General features: G+C 41.9%; 1 protein-coding gene across 3 annotated transcripts in view; it reads right to left on the minus strand.

Annotated features, from left to right (window-relative positions):
* Positions 1 to 12572: 12572 nt before the first annotated feature.
* The window catches only part of P2RX1 (purinergic receptor P2X 1), a 34191-nt gene continuing 28923 nt past the window's right edge, over positions 12573 to 17840 (minus strand). For 2 of the 3 annotated variants that reach the window (XM_050929425.1, XM_050929424.1), the window contains 4 exons: positions 17665 to 17730; positions 16733 to 16834; positions 14042 to 14110; positions 12573 to 13591 (listed from right to left, as the gene is read on the minus strand). In XM_050929425.1, the coding sequence (XP_050785382.1) occupies positions 14045 to 14110; positions 16733 to 16834; positions 17665 to 17730 (234 nt within the window). In that variant the 3' untranslated portion in view covers positions 12573 to 13591; positions 14042 to 14044. Of the gene's footprint in view, positions 13592 to 14041; positions 14111 to 16732; positions 16835 to 17664; positions 17783 to 17840 lie in introns of those variants that run through there. The other variant, XM_050929426.1, reaches the window with a different exon arrangement.

A 17840-nucleotide genomic window follows, 5' to 3' on the forward strand; every position in this document is an offset into this window, starting at 1 on the left:
GGCAGTGCTATCCTGTGCTTTAACAAATGCAGATAGTTCATTGGAGCAGGGACAGAGATCAGTTTGCTAGCTAATCTCTATGGTTTGGGAGTGCTCTTCCATGAGTCTCCAATCAGCATTTGCTTTGTAATTGAATGAGCTTAAGAGAGAGCCTGAGAGGCTCCACACAAATCTATTAATGTATCTGAACACTGGCAGCAGAGCCCTTTCCATTCTGTGGAGAGGGTTAACCCAAGAGTGAACTATTGTAGGGAAGAGAATTCATCTCTCCCTCCTGTCATAAACAGATAGCTAAGGGTTAATGTTCTTTTACCTGTAAAGGTGTAACAACAGTAACCTGAAACACCTGACCAGAGGACCAATCAGGAAACAAGACTTTTTCAAATCTGGGTGGAGGGAAGTTTTGGGTGTGAGTTCTTTGGTCTTGGTCTGTTCCTTTTCTCGTTTCTGATAGTGATCTTTCTATCTCTTGGCTTTCTAATCTTCTGTTTCCAAGTTGTAAGTACAAGGATAGTAAGACAATAGGTTTATGTTGTTTTCTTTTGTATTTACATGTGTGTAGTTGCTGGAATGTGTTAAATTGTATTCTTTTGGATAAGGCTGTTTATTTATTTTTCTTTTAAGCAGTTGACCCTGTATATAGTCACCTGGATACAGAGACTATTTTTAATGTCTTTTTCTTTCTTTTTTTATATAAAGCTTTCTTTTTAAGACCTGTTGGAGTTTTTCTTTAGTGGGGACTCCAGGGAATTGAGTCTGCAGCTCACCAGGGAATTGGTGGGAGGAAGAAGTCAGGGGGAAAATCTCTGTGTTAGATTTACTAAACCTAACTTTGCATACCCTCTGGGTGAGGGGGAAGAGAGATTAGATCTCTCGGTACTTGTGTTTCAAGGACTGGAAGCAGGGAATCTCCTAGGGTCATCCAGGGAGGGGAGCCTGGGAGGAAGTAACAAGGGGAGGGGTTATTTCCCTTTGTTGTAAGACTCAAGGCATCTGAGTCTCGGGGTCCCCCAGGGAAGGTTTTGGGGAGACCACAGTGAGCTAGGCACTGTATAATTCCTAGCTGGTGGCAGCAATACCAGGTCCAAGCTGGTAACTAAGCTTGGAGGTTTTCATGCTAACACCCATATTTTGGACGCTAAGGTCCAGATCTGGGAAGAAATGTTTCCCATCCAACAGTCTTGCTTATTTGCATTTAGACTCTGCACACAGAAGTGTCAAAAGATAATTATTAAGAGGACACTAGTTATTAAAATATCAATGTTTCCACTAAGCCTTGCAAGGACTTTATTTTATTTAGTCTAAACTGCAGTCATTAATCGGACCTCTTATCTTGCCTTAGCTCTATGTATCCAAGCCTCAGCACTCTTAGCAAAGCTTGCTTTATCAGCCAAGTAACAAATGGTAAGGAGTTGTTAAATTCTGAGAAAATGGCTTACAAGTGGGAGACTCAAAACTCAATGTATTTAGCTTATCAAAAACAAAATCACAAGGTGACTTGATTACAGTGTATAAGTATCCACATGAGGAGAAAATGCCAGGTATTAAAGGGTCTTTCATCTAGCAGAGAAAAGCATAACAAGAACCAATGGCTGGGAGTTCAAGTCAGACGAATTTTAGACTGACCATCTAGTTTTAAAATTTAATCGGCAACCTGGCAGTAATATCCTTGCAATGTCCTTCATTTATAGTCGTGCTGTAGTTTCCATGGTATCATATCTTTAAATACTATTCAATCCAATTCTGTCATTAGATACATGAACACAACTCTCACTGCCTGAGAGAGAAATCCAAATTAAAATATCAACACAGTGTATCAGGTACCTCATTCTGTGAGTCTGTTTTTTGGGAAGGGAAGTTTGGGGTGGAGGCTCTCTATCCCTAATACAGACTGCTTTTATTTTTTTTTAATTGAAAAATCCTCAGGAGTTTAAGTTACAGGGTAGGAAAGAACTTGTGCTGGCTTTGGGAACCCAAAATCTAGGAAGAGAGGTTTGTGAAAGCTCAAACACCATGAGGTTTACCCAGGCCTAATTATTACTGGCCAGATTTTGTGCTTGTCACTCACACAAAACTCCCACTAGGCTGCAGTCCTTACACGGGCAAAACTCCCTCTGGAGACAATAGGTATTGCAATGAGTAAAAACTAAACATCTCCATAAGATTCTTGAATGGAAAGAACTAATGTACCCAGGTCTTGCCCTTTTCCTGTGGAAAAGACAGAAAGCGGCAGTCTTTGCATCACTGTTCTCAGATGCTCACAGGTATCCACAAAGGGGAAGGGACACCCCCCACCCATGGAGAATCTGTTTAGCAGTTAATATAGACATCCCCCAACAAACCTTCTCCACAATGAGCTCTCCTGTTAAAAAAAGTCTCTGGAGTTTGCTGCCTGTAGGAGATGTCCTGTCAACGTGGCTCAAACTGGGTCAATGAAGCAGTGCAGACAGCTCTGGAAGATCCTCCCAAGATCTGGGCACGTTTCAGTGACCAGTGGCACTTAAGGGGCAAACCTCATCCCCCACTTTTATTTATCAAGGCAGGAACAATCCCCAACAACCCCTCCACTGAGGAAGGATTCAGAGGAATCTGAGGGGAACCTAGTAATTTTCCCACCCACCGTTCCTGTCCATGTAGGGGGTTATTTGGACCTAAGTAAGGGCCCATTGACTTCAGTAGGAGTTTTGCCTGAGTAATTCCAACAGGATTAGGCCCTTTCTGAAGACTGCTCACCCTCTGCTATCATTTTCTCTTTACAGCTTGAGTTCCTATTGAAAGGAGCCTGCACATACAAGCTAATCGTGATTCTCTGTCTTCTGAGGTTTGGAAATCAGCCAACAGTGCAGTTTTGGGGGTCCAATGCTGCCACCCAAACTCCCAAAGCCTAAGGAACCCAACTATCTGATGGATCATTTCATACCAATGCTGAGCCTGCAGCTGGAGCTCCATAGTCTGCAGGAGGTTGATATTAATACTGGAAAATGCACACCACTGATTGCATTTTTAAAAATGATTGGCAGGAATCCTATAAAATAGTAATAAGAACCACTTCCTGCCTGTATTTCCTTGGGAGATTCATAAACCGAAACCAAACGAAAGGAGAAATGGTGCTGAGAGCCTGACGCTTTCTTTACTATTCCTGTTCCACCATCATTTTGCTGAGTCTGTAAATGCAAAAGGAAAAACAAAGCAATTTAATTAGTTCCTTTGATGTTCCATAAAGAGATTTTAAGCATGCTCTGGTTTAAATTTACCAGCACCGTTCTCTAATATGGTTATGTTACAAAATGCACACGGAGGGCTGCATTATGCACCCAGTTTGATATTTGGATGCAAAAATATCCATAAAATTTAATCATACCTGGCCCAATTTTCAGGCATATGTACTTATGATAGGCACCCAAATTCAATATACAAGTTTGAAAAACAGGCTTCCCTACATATGTACACTAATTTGTCTCCTCATATCCTTTACTAGTGGTTCTGAATAAACAGTCAGATAAGAAGAAACCAATATTAAAACCAAGGAAACGAGATGTAACTAGCTCAACAAGTCTAACATGTATAAGTTGGTAACGTGTATTCTACAGAATAAACAAGGCACAGTTTAAAAGATTGCTTGAGTTTTTAACTATCATCATATTTGTATTACAGGAGGGTCTACAGACCCTGATTAAGGTAGACCCTGGAAGAGCTTACAATCTAATTAGAGTAGAAACAGGATAAGTATTCTTGGTGTATCTCCTTTTGAAGCACTTCAAAGAAAGCCAGTAAGGAAGCTCTCTAGAACCTGTGTCTATCCCTAGCAGTCTAGCTGATTGAACATACGAAGATGGTCCAATTCTAATGCTGGTTTTGACACTAGCATATGCTTTGGCCTTTAGCAAGTCCTTGCCCCGCCTCATGCCTCAGTTTACCCATCTGTAAAATAGAGATAAATAATACTTATTTGTGAGGGTTAATTGCTGGTGCTTAAGAGCTTTGAAGATGTTGACTGCTGGGTATAATTATACTCCTTGATTTAGAAGAAGGAGAGGACTATTGCCCTTCAGGGCACATTGCAAGACACATCTACTTACATGGGCTGCTGAGGAGGACCACCTTAGGGAGAAATCAGATGTGTGGGGGGAGGAAGAAGTTGGTGTTTGATGCATGATCTAATTTTGTTTTCATAATTTATAGTAGGGTAGCACAGGGCAGCTGTCCCTGAGGTATGTCTACACTGCAATTAAAAACCTGGGCCATGTCAGCCGACTTGGGCTTGCAGGGCTCAAGCTAAGGGGCTATTTAGTTGTGGTGCAGATGCTCAGGTTTGGCTGGGACTTTCTCACCTCACAAGGCCCTAGGGAGCAAACATCTACACCACAGTTAAACAGCCCCTTAGCCCGAGTCCTATGAGCCTGAGTCAGATCGGTCCACTGGTGTCTAACTGAAGTGTAGACGCATACTCTTGGGGCTCGGGTCAGGTGCCCTGCCTACTTGTGACAAGCTCTGCTAAGGAGAGTGAGCCAACCCAGATGTACTGTGAGTAGTTAATCATCTAGGTGACTGGGCAGCAGTTAATTAGTTAAGGAACACCTGGACATAATAAAGTTTTAGGAGGTCCCAGCTCAGTCAGGAAGCCAGAACAGAAGAAGCTCCTGAGACTCCTCAGGGGAGCTGGGTAGGAAGCTACTCCCAGTAGTGTATCCCTGGTGAGAGGATTTTCAGGGAGAGGAACAGGCCCAGAGAGCAAGTGCTCCCCGGCAAGGGACCAGAGCAGCCCAGGAGAACAAACTGGGCACACAACCTCCTGATGTCACAGGGTCTGGTCTATGCCCAGCTGGTAAGTGACTGCTTTAGTGTGCCATGCCCCAAGAACCCACACAGTTCCCCAGGGCAGGCCTGTGGCCTCCAAGACTGGGCCTTTGGCACCAGAAATCCAGCTAAGCTAGACTCCTGCAGGGAGGCTTGTACTGTGCCCTTCCAGGTACAATGCTCCTAGTCAGGATTTCCAGCAACACTGGCAGCCTTTTCAAAGCAAGGGGACTGTTTATTAGTCACCAAGCACACAGATTTTTACAGTCCTTCGATTAGTGCAGAGAGGCAGAAATTAAGACCACAAATGTTTCCTCTCACCTGCCCTTACCAATAATAAAATGTGTCTGGGGCCCCTCAGCTGGGAGTGGAGCTGCAGCCAGGCTGGAGGCCGTGGCCGGCAGCTATCAGCCAGGCCCTGGGGCTTGAGAGTGGGGCTGGAGCAGAGCTGGGGGCAGAGTAGGGCTGAGTGGTGCTCCCTCCTTTCCCTCTTGTGGGAGCTGGCCCAGGCCCCACCACACACCCCCAGATGTTCCTCCATGCCTGGTAGGGGGCACACCCCCCAGTCTGTTGATTCAGGGAAAGTTTGAGCCAGTTTTTTTAATGACCCAGCCCTCCCCTTCCTGCCCCCACTCCAGATAGGCAGGTGGCCCCCCACTTCATGCTTCCTGCACTGGTTTAGCAGGAGACCTTTTTTTCTTTTTACAATGTAAAGTACAGAGGGAAACTGAGGCACTTATGGGATTCATAAGTGTTTCAGAAAAGTCCCACTTTCTCACACTCAGCAAAGAGCGATGCACTGTTGGGGAAAGGGCAGCATCCAGCTGCCCGCCCAGCAGGCAGGTAATTCAGTCCCCGCGAGAGCTCTCTGGCTACAGGGGCAAGACATTTGATTGATTAATCCAGAGGCAGTGTGTTTCTGGTGGAGTAGCTGACTGATGCTTTCATTTATGTTTTCGTGTTGTCCTTTTCTGTTAAATAAATGAGACCCTCCACACAGGGCGCTCTAATACTAGAAAGATCTGTTTGGACTTGCTTATGCCCTGTGTGAGGGGGAATTTAGGTAGTGGCTAACACTTGACCTTTGGGGGCAGACTGGGGTGACCTCCACACCATTACACAGGGTGTCTAGAGCCTTGGATTGGTGTCCCTTTATGAGTACACTTAGTTAATATCTTATAATTAGCATTCCCTTAACTCTTGGCTTTGTTCTACCAGTTTAACCTAACATGTAAAACATAACCCAATATCCTATTTATCTAGAATCTTTCATCAGATAGGTCTTAACTTGTCTATGCACAGGAATGACTTTGCCAGTTGTTAGGCAGGATGGAATGTGGTAGATATTGAACAGTGCACGTATTTCAGAGCAAGGAGTGAAAATGAGCAAATGTGTGGTTTATTCTGTTCAGGTTCTTATGCTGCATTCATCTGGGGCAGAATGCAACTCCTCAGGTAATTGGACTGAATACCAGTATTTACAAAATAGTTGAGCCTGAGCTGCAAAGTCTGGATACAGATCCAGACTTTACCCCAAACTCAAGGGTGTTTAGAGCCAGGGTGTTTTAATTCAGGACAATCTCTAGGTAACGCCTGTACTCTTGCAGAAAATGCAGTGAGGCTTTTTAATTGACCTCAGTTTTACATTGAATCCAAAAGACTGTGCCCTCCTACAACTGAATGGTGCCCCTTAACAGTACCCTGGAGCATTGGTTCAATACTGACTCAGAGAGAAAACTGCCACTGCCCTGAATCTTCAACACTGCCTCCTGCATCACCTGAGTTCTCCTTAGATGTCTCTCTTCAAGTCTAGACAAGACTTTACTCTGCTTAGTTTACAAGATACAATGAGATCACAAGGCTGCCACAGTATTGTGTCAGCAGCCTTTGATTTAGGGAGCTCAAACTGATAGAGCTAATTGTATATCAGCTTTAACAGAACTCTTGCAGGAAGTATAAACACATCAAGACAAAACATCTCCCAGTTCAGAACAATGAGAGCCATAGAAACCTTTTCTTATACACATCTAGATATGTAAACATTGCTGTGCCTTAGCACCATAGGATCCGTAGAATGTGCTCATACGTAGTGTGTTTTGGAGTATAAAATAGTTCAAGATAAAGATGTCAATATGGAAGACTAAACACTGGACAGTTTCACTAACACTTTCAGTACCTCTCAAACTAGTGTGTATAATGATCAGTAATGCCAACGAAGCATTGCTCGCATGCTTTGCGGGGAGAATGGAATCTTTTGATCTGAGGAATGAGATTTTTTTTCCCTACTGATCCTGTTTTATAAAATATTAATAAAGTCAGTCCCGGATTTTCAAAAGTGACTAGTAATTTTGACAGCCTCCATTTTTGAGTGTTCAACTTAAGTTGCATTAAAGGAGCTTCATTTTTAGAAAGGTCTGAGGACTACTCAGAGAAACTCAGATCCCTTTAACATGACTCAGGTTGGGCGCCAGAATCACTGGTCACTTTTAAAACTCTTGGCTTAGTTATGTACCAGCATTCTACAAGGGAGATTAGCAGAATCTGAACCTATTTCCTTTAGTACTGCAGTACAGACTTCTACCACCTGAGCTTAAGCAGTGGTTTTCAAACGGGGGTATGCGTACCCCTACAGATACTCAAGCTCTTGTCAGGGGGTATGTGAGAAAAATCCTGTAATGGCAAACAATATATTATGTTATCCCTTACAGATTTTTTTTTCTGTTTTCATGGGTATATTATGACCCTATCTCAGTTAGGGGTACGTGGCAGGCAATGTTATTTGGCCAGGGATACACAGCCTAAAAAGTTTGAAAACCACAGAGCTAAAGGAATAACTTCATTAGCTAATAGCATTGGTAGGCGGTTCTTTTTCGGGCCAGCCACCAGAGGGTGACATGACACGCATTCTGCCATTGTGTAACAAGTACAGTTTGTTTAAGAAGAAGTCAGAGTTGTTATTTCTTTTTTGAAACAGTGGGACAGATCTGTATCACGGAACTGGATCTGCAGCTAGTGTAAATTGGAATAGCTCTGTTGACATTAGTGGAGCTATGCTGATTTACACTAGATGAAGATCTGGTCCAGGGACTTCACTATCATTGCATCAGGAATAGATTTGGCCCTACCTGCCTGTTACTCACTCTAAAATAAAGTGAGCAATTAAAAAAAAAGACAAAAGGAAATAGTTTCCCATAGAAAATATCGTGGAATAATTAAGATAATTTATAATTAAGTTTACAGCCAAGGAAATGAGCTATATAACAACCACATTGTTGCTGGGGTTATGACTTGAGGCACAACAGAGAATGTCTAGTGTGACAGTACTACAGAAGGTACCTTTCTCCATCTATCATGGACTTGTCTCCGAATGAATTTCTTGGGGCATAAGGAATGGGAAGCATTGCTGAAGAGCAGGTGAAAGCAGCAGGTGTTCCTGCCTGCTCTTCACTGAGTATCCTCTGGAGAATTTGTCAAGATAATTGAAACCAGAGGAGTAGCAGCTTTGTTTTGGAGAAATCCAAGAGTGTTTTAACTTAAGGACTGGATGCTGCAGTGGAGAAAGAATGAACATATTAGAACGAGGAGAGATTGTGTAGAATGGGAAATATATATTTGATCATGTTGTTATTGTTTATTATTATTTGCATTGCTGTAACACCTAAAGGTCCTAGTCAGGGATCAGTTTCGCTGGGCACTATGCACATGCAGAATGATAAGATAGTCCCTGCCACCAAGAATTTACAATCTGAGGCCTTGTCTACATGGAAAAAAAATTCTGTCATTGTTATTGCAGAATAAGCTGTTCTGTCAAGCTATTGAGAAATAGAATATTCCACATGGTCAATTTTCCTATATAGACAAGGCCGAAGTATATGAATGTGTTCGTATATTTATTTAGAGCCTGATAGTATAATCCTCACTCATGAAAGTACGTCTGGGGCTACTGACATAAGTAAATGCTCAGACCGTTATTTATTAGGGTTACATTTGGATCCAGATTTTAAACTCCTCAAAGTTCAGGAGTGCTCTGATCTAGGCTATTGTGTTGGACTGATTCCAAAGACAGGGCAATAAAACTGTTCACCAGCTGCAGTACTTTAAATTCTCCTGTATCTTACTTTCCTCATCTGTAGAGCAGGGCTAATGATACTGACCTCCTTTATAAAGTGTTCTGAGATCTACTGATGACAGGAGCTACATAAGAGGTAATATTATTATTATTTTATTAATAACACTAATGTCTATTTGGTCACTGAGACATTAATTCTGTGTGATCTCTGGCTGAAAGGATTGGAGAGTGCATTTAATTCATCAGGGACTACATTGTATTTTTTCTATTAATTAAATAATCATTTACAAGGCCAAAGCCCAATTAAACAGGAGAAGGAGCTGTAACATACAGCAAACTGAGGAGATTATTAACAAAAATTCTACAGCACTTGAAAATAAGGACTAAAACCCCTTGGGCTAATGCTATGGTAAACAGATGTGGTTTGGCCCCTTCTGAGGAATAGAAGGAGACCAACTCAGGCGCCACAGGGAATTACAGCCTCACATGCACTCTCTTCAGGGGAATTATGCATAATGCACCAAATAGACAAAAATAGTTCCTGACCTCTGCAGTGATAGCAGGTCAACGCTGAGATACAAATGAGTCAGAAGGAGAGACCAAAAGGTTCAATCTGGTACCCCTGTCCCACAATATACACACTTGCACCGTCCAAAATAATCTTCCACTGACTCGTATTATAAACATTCAGGAACTGTAGGGGGCAGCATTGCGCTACCAAGATCCCCCATGATAACACTTGTACCTTTCTCTCTCCAGTTTACTTTTGGCACAAGAGAGAACTAGGCACAATCAAAAGGCAATTTTCATTTTCTTCTCGAATGTTTATCAGTCATTTCAGAGGCCATTTCCCCAGGCCCCTGACTCTCAGACTCACTGTCACATCCAAATGAATACCTGAAAGACAAAAAGGCTCCAGCCAGACAGAAGAATGAGAGTCAGGGAGACCTCTTCTCTTTACTTGGATGAGCTATTTTTGCATCAAACATAATTTAAAAGCAGCAGGATAGAGGGGAGGGTTTATGAGTGGACAACACTGAAGCATAGAAATTATACCTAAGAAGGACCGACCTGCCTAGACTGAATGAATGAAAGAGCTAGTGCAGCTCTGTCTGCTCATTCGGCCTTATTTCACATGCTTTATACCCAGATATATCATACCTTCCACCAGGCCTAGCCTTGGAGGTGTTACAGGTTTTTCTACATTTCAATGGAGCAAAAGGGGAAGATCTGTATTAAAACAAAACAGCTGCCAACTCTTGCGATATTATCAAGAGTCTCGTGATATTTGGTATTTAACTTAAAGCTTCCGGCCCTGGGACAAGTAATTATGTGAGAATCTGAGCTCTCTTTTTATTAAGCCCTCATGGTTTCAGAAATCTTGAAAATATGCCCTAAATTCTCATAAACCAGAAGGCAAATAAAAAGAACTCAATGTATATATATTTTAAAATATCATTATTTTAATGACAAAGTCATGGTTGGGGAGGGGAGGGAAGCCGACTCTTGAATGTTTAGGGTTGGCAGTACTGATAAAGTAGCATTTTCCCAAATGCTTTATTTCTCCTTTTTAAAAAACAAAATACAAAGCCTGCCTCCCAATTCACTTATCAGAGTCCAAAAGTTAAAATACCAAGAAGCCAAGAACTATCCGTTTCTCTGCATGCAGCTTGCACTGGTTTACCATAAGGATTGATTTAGTTCAACTGTCACAAAAGGTTGTGCGAACACATTTCAGTGTTTGTGATCTCTGACAATTCAAATTTTCCTATGCTGCCTTTTAATTCAAAGGCCATCAATGGTCTGTTAGTTCCATCTGCTGGTTGTAGTCTGTCACTGTAAGGGGAACAATGCAGCCACACTAGACAACTATTGTTGCAGCGTATTCAGAGACTCTAGGACTGGAAGGGACCTCGAGAGGTCATCGAGTCCAGTCCCCTGCCCTCATGGCAGGACCAAATACGGTCTATACCATCCCTAATAGACATTTATCTAACCTATTCTTAAATATCTCCAGAGATGGAGATTCCACAGCCTCCCTAGGCAATTTATTCCAGTGTTTAACCACCCTATTTATTACTTGAAGATTCACCCATAACGCATGTGTTGCACTCGCGTTTTTCTTGAGCAGCTCTGGGATGTGACTGATAGTCAGCTTTCTATGATTATGGCATGGATGTGCACAGTGACTGCTGCAGAAATGCTCTGTTATTCCAGAGCATGTGCACAAGGCTGTAGCTGTTGAAACTTCCGGTATTGGTGTGACACAGTGATGCAAGGTATCTAGGAAGTGATAGTTCACTTAGGACCAGGTACATCTAATACTGTATTAAATCACTAAATGCAGTGCAGCAGTGGCAGGATTTTTGTAAACTGTGGAATGAGGTGTGTCTAAAGTCAGAATGTGGTATCATGTACTGTCCTGATGATCTAATTCCTGGCAAAGGCATCCCTGCAGAGTGTATCCTAACACAAGAGCCTGTGAGTGCATCTGCTCACCTCAGAAGCAGGGAGCTATTCTCTCTCCCTGTGTCTCTTAACCTTAATTGAGTCCAGTTGATAGAGGATATGGAGTTTCTTGTCATCAGCTCTCTTAAAGTTCTATAATGTATAATATCAAGGTCACTACAAAGGGTAGAAAAGATTACTTAAATTGATCAGTCAGTATAGATTAGTGGGAAAGCTAAAGTACCTTTTTAAGGGTAAACGGGAGGAACAGACCTTTGTTAATGAATGATCTGCAATGCAATTAGGTGACCTGCTAACTAAATTCCTCCTGCAGTTACAAATGTTACAAGATTCTCCTTCATTTCCTGCCCTACACTGTGGTGAAATATTGCTGTGTGCTGTCAAACAGCTCGTGCGTCCCACACCAGAGATGGCTGGATTTCTGTGGCAGATGAAGTGATCTCTATAAATCCTTACTACCCACACAGTGTTGTAAAGCTTAACTAGTTGATTTGTCGAAAATGTTCTGAGCTCCTTAGATGAAAGAATTGCACAATATGTCATTTGAGCAAAAATAGGTTTTCTATGGGTGAAGTTGGGATGCAGAGGGAAACTAACAATTAAGCAATTCAGACAGAATTTTCCCCGAAGAGTGCAGAGCAAACTGGCCATAGAAATAGAATTAAACAGGGTACAACAATTTAAAGGGTCCCCAGGCATGTGCAGCATGAGGAAAAAGTGAGCAGAGAGATGCAGTCTAGATTTTGCAGAGTCAAGATGATGAGTTGGCATATCCTCACTGTCTACATGCAGCTCTGGCTGTTGCACTGGGTTTGCTTATGGTCACATTCTTTGTTAGGCTAGAGGAGAAGAGCTGTAGACTTGTATATACGACCTTTCTGAGATGCTGAATTCTTCGGCGCGTGCCAGCACACTGTATCCCAATAAGAACACTCTCCTGATACCCTCTGGCCTGACCCTGTTACACAACATTTACATTAAAACTGGATTAACAGTAAGAATCAATTTCCTTATATATTCCCAGAGAAGAACTACATTAAAATGTAGATAAGGTTGAGACTACTACCACATATCAGTAATTTAGGTTAAAATACTGTCATGAGCTAGGTGAAACCGTGTTATGGGTTGAGTTAAAACCTTGTTAAAACTGATGTGTGAATGCACCCTTCACTTAAGATAGTTGTAAGAAACACTGTATCTATCTACACCCTCCAAGGACAAGCACTGGCACAAGAGGTGAATTAGTAGAAAAACTAGAGGTTTATTTTAATACAATACATTATTACAAAATAACCATTTCCCCACCACATATAATTATCAAGTGTTGTAATTGACCAAGAGGAACACTGCGGTCCTCATCAGGAGGAGGCACTTCCTCTACTGGACAGTGGCTTAGCCAGGGCTAACAAAGTCCCTACAAATCAGGCAGAGCCTAGGCTAATCCAGAGCATAGCTCCAAACAGCCTCTGTGCATTTCATAGTCAGCCCACAGAAGGTTAGGTGGAACTAGAACTGTCTGCTGTGATCTCATTAAAGTCTATGGGTGTGCGCCTTATCACATGTGATGCCAATACCCAACTAGGGATCAGGAAGGTGATGTAATCAGTACTGTTTGGGTCTGCCCATGTTTGTTTTTGAGACTCAGTATTTAGTCTGGCCTAACCTCTCTCCCTCTCTGTCTATTGTATTTGGACCAAGGATGGTAGCACTTCAGATAGGCTGACCAGCTAGCAAGTGTGAAAAATCAGGATGGAGGTAGGGGGTAATAGGCACCTATATAAGACCAAGCCCTGAATATCGGGACTGTCCCTATAAAATCGGGACAGCTGGTCACCCTAACTTCAGAGGGCCTTTAAAAAAAGAGCAACAAGGAAAAAGTCCCTCTGTGCTTTAATTAAATGGGGCTCCATGCTTCTCTTTTCTTGGGGTGAAGTCAGTGGGGATCCCCCATGGCAGAATAGTTTAGTCACTGCTAGTCAGTGCCTAAAGCTGTGACTAAATCAGAACCATCTGCTATCTTGCAGCCCATCGGCCTTCCACTCACATTTTGGCTGCGCTCATAAAGGTGTGCGCTCCTATCCTGACAAATATAGTCTGCTGAAACACAGACCAGATGTATCAGCCTAGGAAGACTCAGTCTAAGGTATAAAATGGTGAGTTCAGCTGGCATTTGGTCTGTGATGGCCTGATGAAGTGGGGGCAATTACAACATATCAGAAGAGGAAGAGGATGCAGGTTCTTCTTTCAGTGCAGACCCTGCCAAGAAAGAGACAGGTTCAGTAAAAGTCATCACCACCTTCTCCTAGATGGGTCTTCCTGCCCAGCACCTTCCCAAGAGTCACAGCTCTGAGCTAAGCTGTACTTCAGCTGACTTTACCATAGTCACACCCAGAACTTTAGGGAGGAACCCAGGCCATTCACCCCAGATCTTATCTCCATGATGAGGGCATCCACCCAGCCCACACAATGAAACATTAACACCTGTTAAGATTTTATGGCCCTCATCTGTTGATCTAACCAACCATAAGCCACATCTGCAACCCCATTTCAACTCTCTCTTGTTGCTCTCCCCAGCTCTGTTATCTTAACAGCATCTTTCTCGTGCCTTGTGTGAAATAGGGACGACCAAATTCACCACTGGGTCGAATGGTGTGACTTCATCAACTTCCAGTGGTTCATCTAACTTAGATAGGAGAGGCCACTTACGTTTCACTGAGAGCCCATCACATTGTTCTGCAGATTGCTCATGGAGGAAGGGGAAGCCTCTTCTTTTTCCTGTGATATTGCCCAGTCCAAACCAAATTAAACAATTATTCCTTCTGGGATTACCCCACAACGGCATCAGTAATAAAGATTAATCTCTGTTTGTGCAACAGTAACCATGATCCAATTGGTCTCAGTATGTTTCACACCCTGCTTAGTGAAGCATTCCCAACTCTTTGGAAATCAGAGTAAGTCTGTGTTAAAAGTAAGGCTGTCAATTAATCGCAGTCAATTCACAAAAATTAATTGCGATTAATCGCAGTTTTAATCGCACTGTTAAACAAGAGAATACCAATTGAAATTTATTAAATAGTTTGGATGTTTTTCTACATTTTCGTATATATTCTGTGTTGTAATTGAAATCAAAGTGTGATATATTTTATTATAAATATTTGCACTGTAAAAATGATAAACAGAAGAAATAGTATTTTTCAGGTCACCTCAAAGTACTGTAGTGAAAACTCTTTGTTGTGAAAGTACAATTTATAAATATAAATTTTTTTTTGTTACATAACTGCACTCAAAAACAAAACAATGTAAAACTTCAGAGCCTACAAGTCCACTCAGTCCTACTTCTTGTTCAGCTAATTGCTAAGACAAACAAGTTTATTCACATTTACAGGAGATAATGCTGTCCTCTTCTTATTTACAGTGTTACCAGAAAGTAAGAACAGGCAATTGCCTGGCACTTTTTTAGGTATTTACATGCCAGGTATGCTAAACATTCGTATGCCCCTTCATGCTTCAGCCACCATTCCAGAGGACATGCTTCCATGCTGATGATGCTTGTTAAAAAAATGTGTTAATTAAATTTGTGACTGAACTCTTTGAGGGAGAATTGTATGTCCCCTGCTCTGCTTTATCTGCATTCTGCCATATATTTCATGTTATAGCAATGTCAGATGATGACCCAGCACATGTTGTTCATTTTAAGAACACTTTCACTGCAGATTTGACAAAATGCAAAGAAGGTACCAATGTGAGATTTCTAAAGATAGCTACAGCACTCAACCCAAGGTTTAAGATTCTGAAGTGCCTTCCAAAATCTGAGAGGGATGGAGTGTGGCACATGCTTTCAGAAGTCTTAAAAGAGCAACACTCCAGTGTGGAAACTACAGAACCCGAACCATCAAAAAAAAAATCAACCTTCTGCTGATGGCACCTGACTGAGATAATGAAAATGAGCATGAGTCAGTCTGCTTTGCTTTGGATTGTTATTGAGCAGAACCCATCATCAGGATGGATGCATATCCCCTAGAATGGTGGTTGAAGCATGAAGGGACATATGAATCTTTGGCGCATCTGGCATGTAAATATCTTGCGATGTCAGCTACAACAATGCCATGAGAATGCCTTCAGATGATGATGTAAACAAAAAGCAAGCAGCATTATCTCCTGCAAATGTAAACCAACTTGTTTGTCTGAGCAATTGGCTGAACGAGAAGTAGGACTGAGTGGACTTGCAGGCTCTAAAATTTTACATTGGTTTATTTTTGAATGCAGGTTTTTTGTACATACTGTAATTCTACATGTGTAAGTTCAACTTTCATGATAAAGAGATTGCTCAATTTACAGTACTTGTATTAGGTAAATTGAAAATTACTATTTTGTTTTTTTACAGTGCAAATACTTATAATAAAAATAAATGTAAAGTGAGCACTGTACACTTTTTATTCTGTGTTGTAGTTGAAATCAATATATTTGAAAATGTAGAAAACATCCAAAAATATTTAAATAAATGGTATTCTATTATTGTTTAACAATTTGATTAATCACGATTAATTTTTTTAATCGCTTGACAGCACTAGTTAAAAGGTATCCTAGAAAGATCAGTAAGTGTATGACCAGTGACTCATGAATTACCCCAGATTTCAATGGGTATTCTTTTAAAACACCCAAGAATAAGTTCTTTCTGCAAGTCACCTCTTGGCCTGTAGGATGCACAGTAGACGGAGCAAAGGATTTAACCCCCACTCAATCTCACGACTCAGAATGGATCATTAGACATAAGGTCTGAGATTTGCAAATCCATCTAGGAGATCTGGGTGCTCAACACCCATTAAAATTTAATTTCTGGAATAGCTGTTAATTTGAATGGAAATTGACAGTCCAGATCCATTAGGCAGCTGTGAAAAACAACCTGGATTTACAATGTTGCAATGTTATTCTAAGGTGACATGGGTGGGGGTTTTAAAAGCACTCAGTGCTGGCCTAGCTCTGCTCCCACTGCAGCCAATGGAAGTTTTGCCATTGACTCCAGTCATTGCAGAGTTAGCGCAAACACTGACTGCTTTTGAAAACCTCACCCTAAAGGCACATGACTGTCGCTCTTAAGTGATTGGATCACTGAGGGAATAAGCAGAGAGCTAATGGAAATTCTTCATATCAAAGGGCTTTCTAACTTCAGAGCTGAAGGTCCTGGGTTCTAGTCTCTGTTCAGTGTTATATGGATTTGACAATCACTAGATCCAACCCATCCAAAGAGGGAAGTGTCTAGCTGCTCTCCAATATATTTTTATACACACACACACACAGATTTGTTGTATAATCTCTATACATGAACACACATACATATGTACAAATACCTCCTGCCCTCTGCAGTCTCAGGTAAAAGAGAAATGAATTGTTACTTACAGACACAGGAGTCCTCATTTCCGCATATTTGAATTTCCTCTGTTTGTAATAATCTCGTCGTGGGAGAAAGTGCAGCAGGAGCAGATCACACACTACAGATGCCTTAAATCAGACAAAGTATGACACAGAAACCAAACCATGGTTAGGGCAGAACCTAAAGTATTAGATCCTCTAAACCAGGAATCTGCACCAATCTCCCGAGTCTACATCATTCATTCCAAAGTATCCCAAAGCACCTTGCAAACAGCAGTCACTTCATCGACTTTGGACGTGGAACATGGCAGCTGTTTAATAGTGCACAGTCAGGCTGCACCTTAGTTTAGGACAGAAGTGATACATGCAGGATTCAAGCCAGGGGACTTATGTAGGCAGAAAGTAATTACTTAAACTGTAATTTGGCAAACACTCTAAATTTAACACCCTTCCTGTTGCAAAAGGTTCCATGCAGTCTTTAATGGCCACAAGCAGCAGGATCCCAATGTGGTATCTCACCTCAAAGACAGAACCTCACCACTGAAAACTATGCTGGGGTATTGGTTTGGTACACATGCAGAAGGAAGACCTCTACCTATCAGCCAGAATATTTGCTCTAGCGTTTCTTTTGGAGGTCTCCCAGGAAAATATTGACCAAGTCTGACTTTCCTTAGCTTGACTGGGTCCAGCAAGATGGCAGCCCAAGCTGATATGCAGACTGTCTAACATCAAACCCCATTGCACCGTGGTTTGTTCATATCTAGGGGATCTGGAGATAGATGAGCGCTGCAAGGAAATATCTTCTCTATTCATTTTGCATTTTCCAGATTTACAGGGCCAGGCAGATGCCTATGTGGAGCTGGTATTTTGCTATAGCTCAGAGTCACTTTCACTTCAGTGCCACATGCAAGCAGAATAATTTGCACGTTCAGATGCAGGCTGGACACAGCAATACTCACCACTCCAAATATACCAATTCCAGAACCTATCGTGGTCATCGTTGGGATGATGTTAAATTTACCTGCCTGAATAAAAGCAGAGAAAATAGGCAGGTTCTCTTCATAAAGCAGAGGAATCCTGCAGGGGGAAGGAACAGGTAGGGCTAGAGATGACCCTGCTCAGGAACCTTGCATGG

The sequence above is a fragment of the Gopherus flavomarginatus genome, chromosome 19 (genome assembly GCF_025201925.1).
Source record: "Gopherus flavomarginatus isolate rGopFla2 chromosome 19, rGopFla2.mat.asm, whole genome shotgun sequence".
Lineage (NCBI taxonomy): Eukaryota > Metazoa > Chordata > Testudines > Testudinidae > Gopherus > Gopherus flavomarginatus.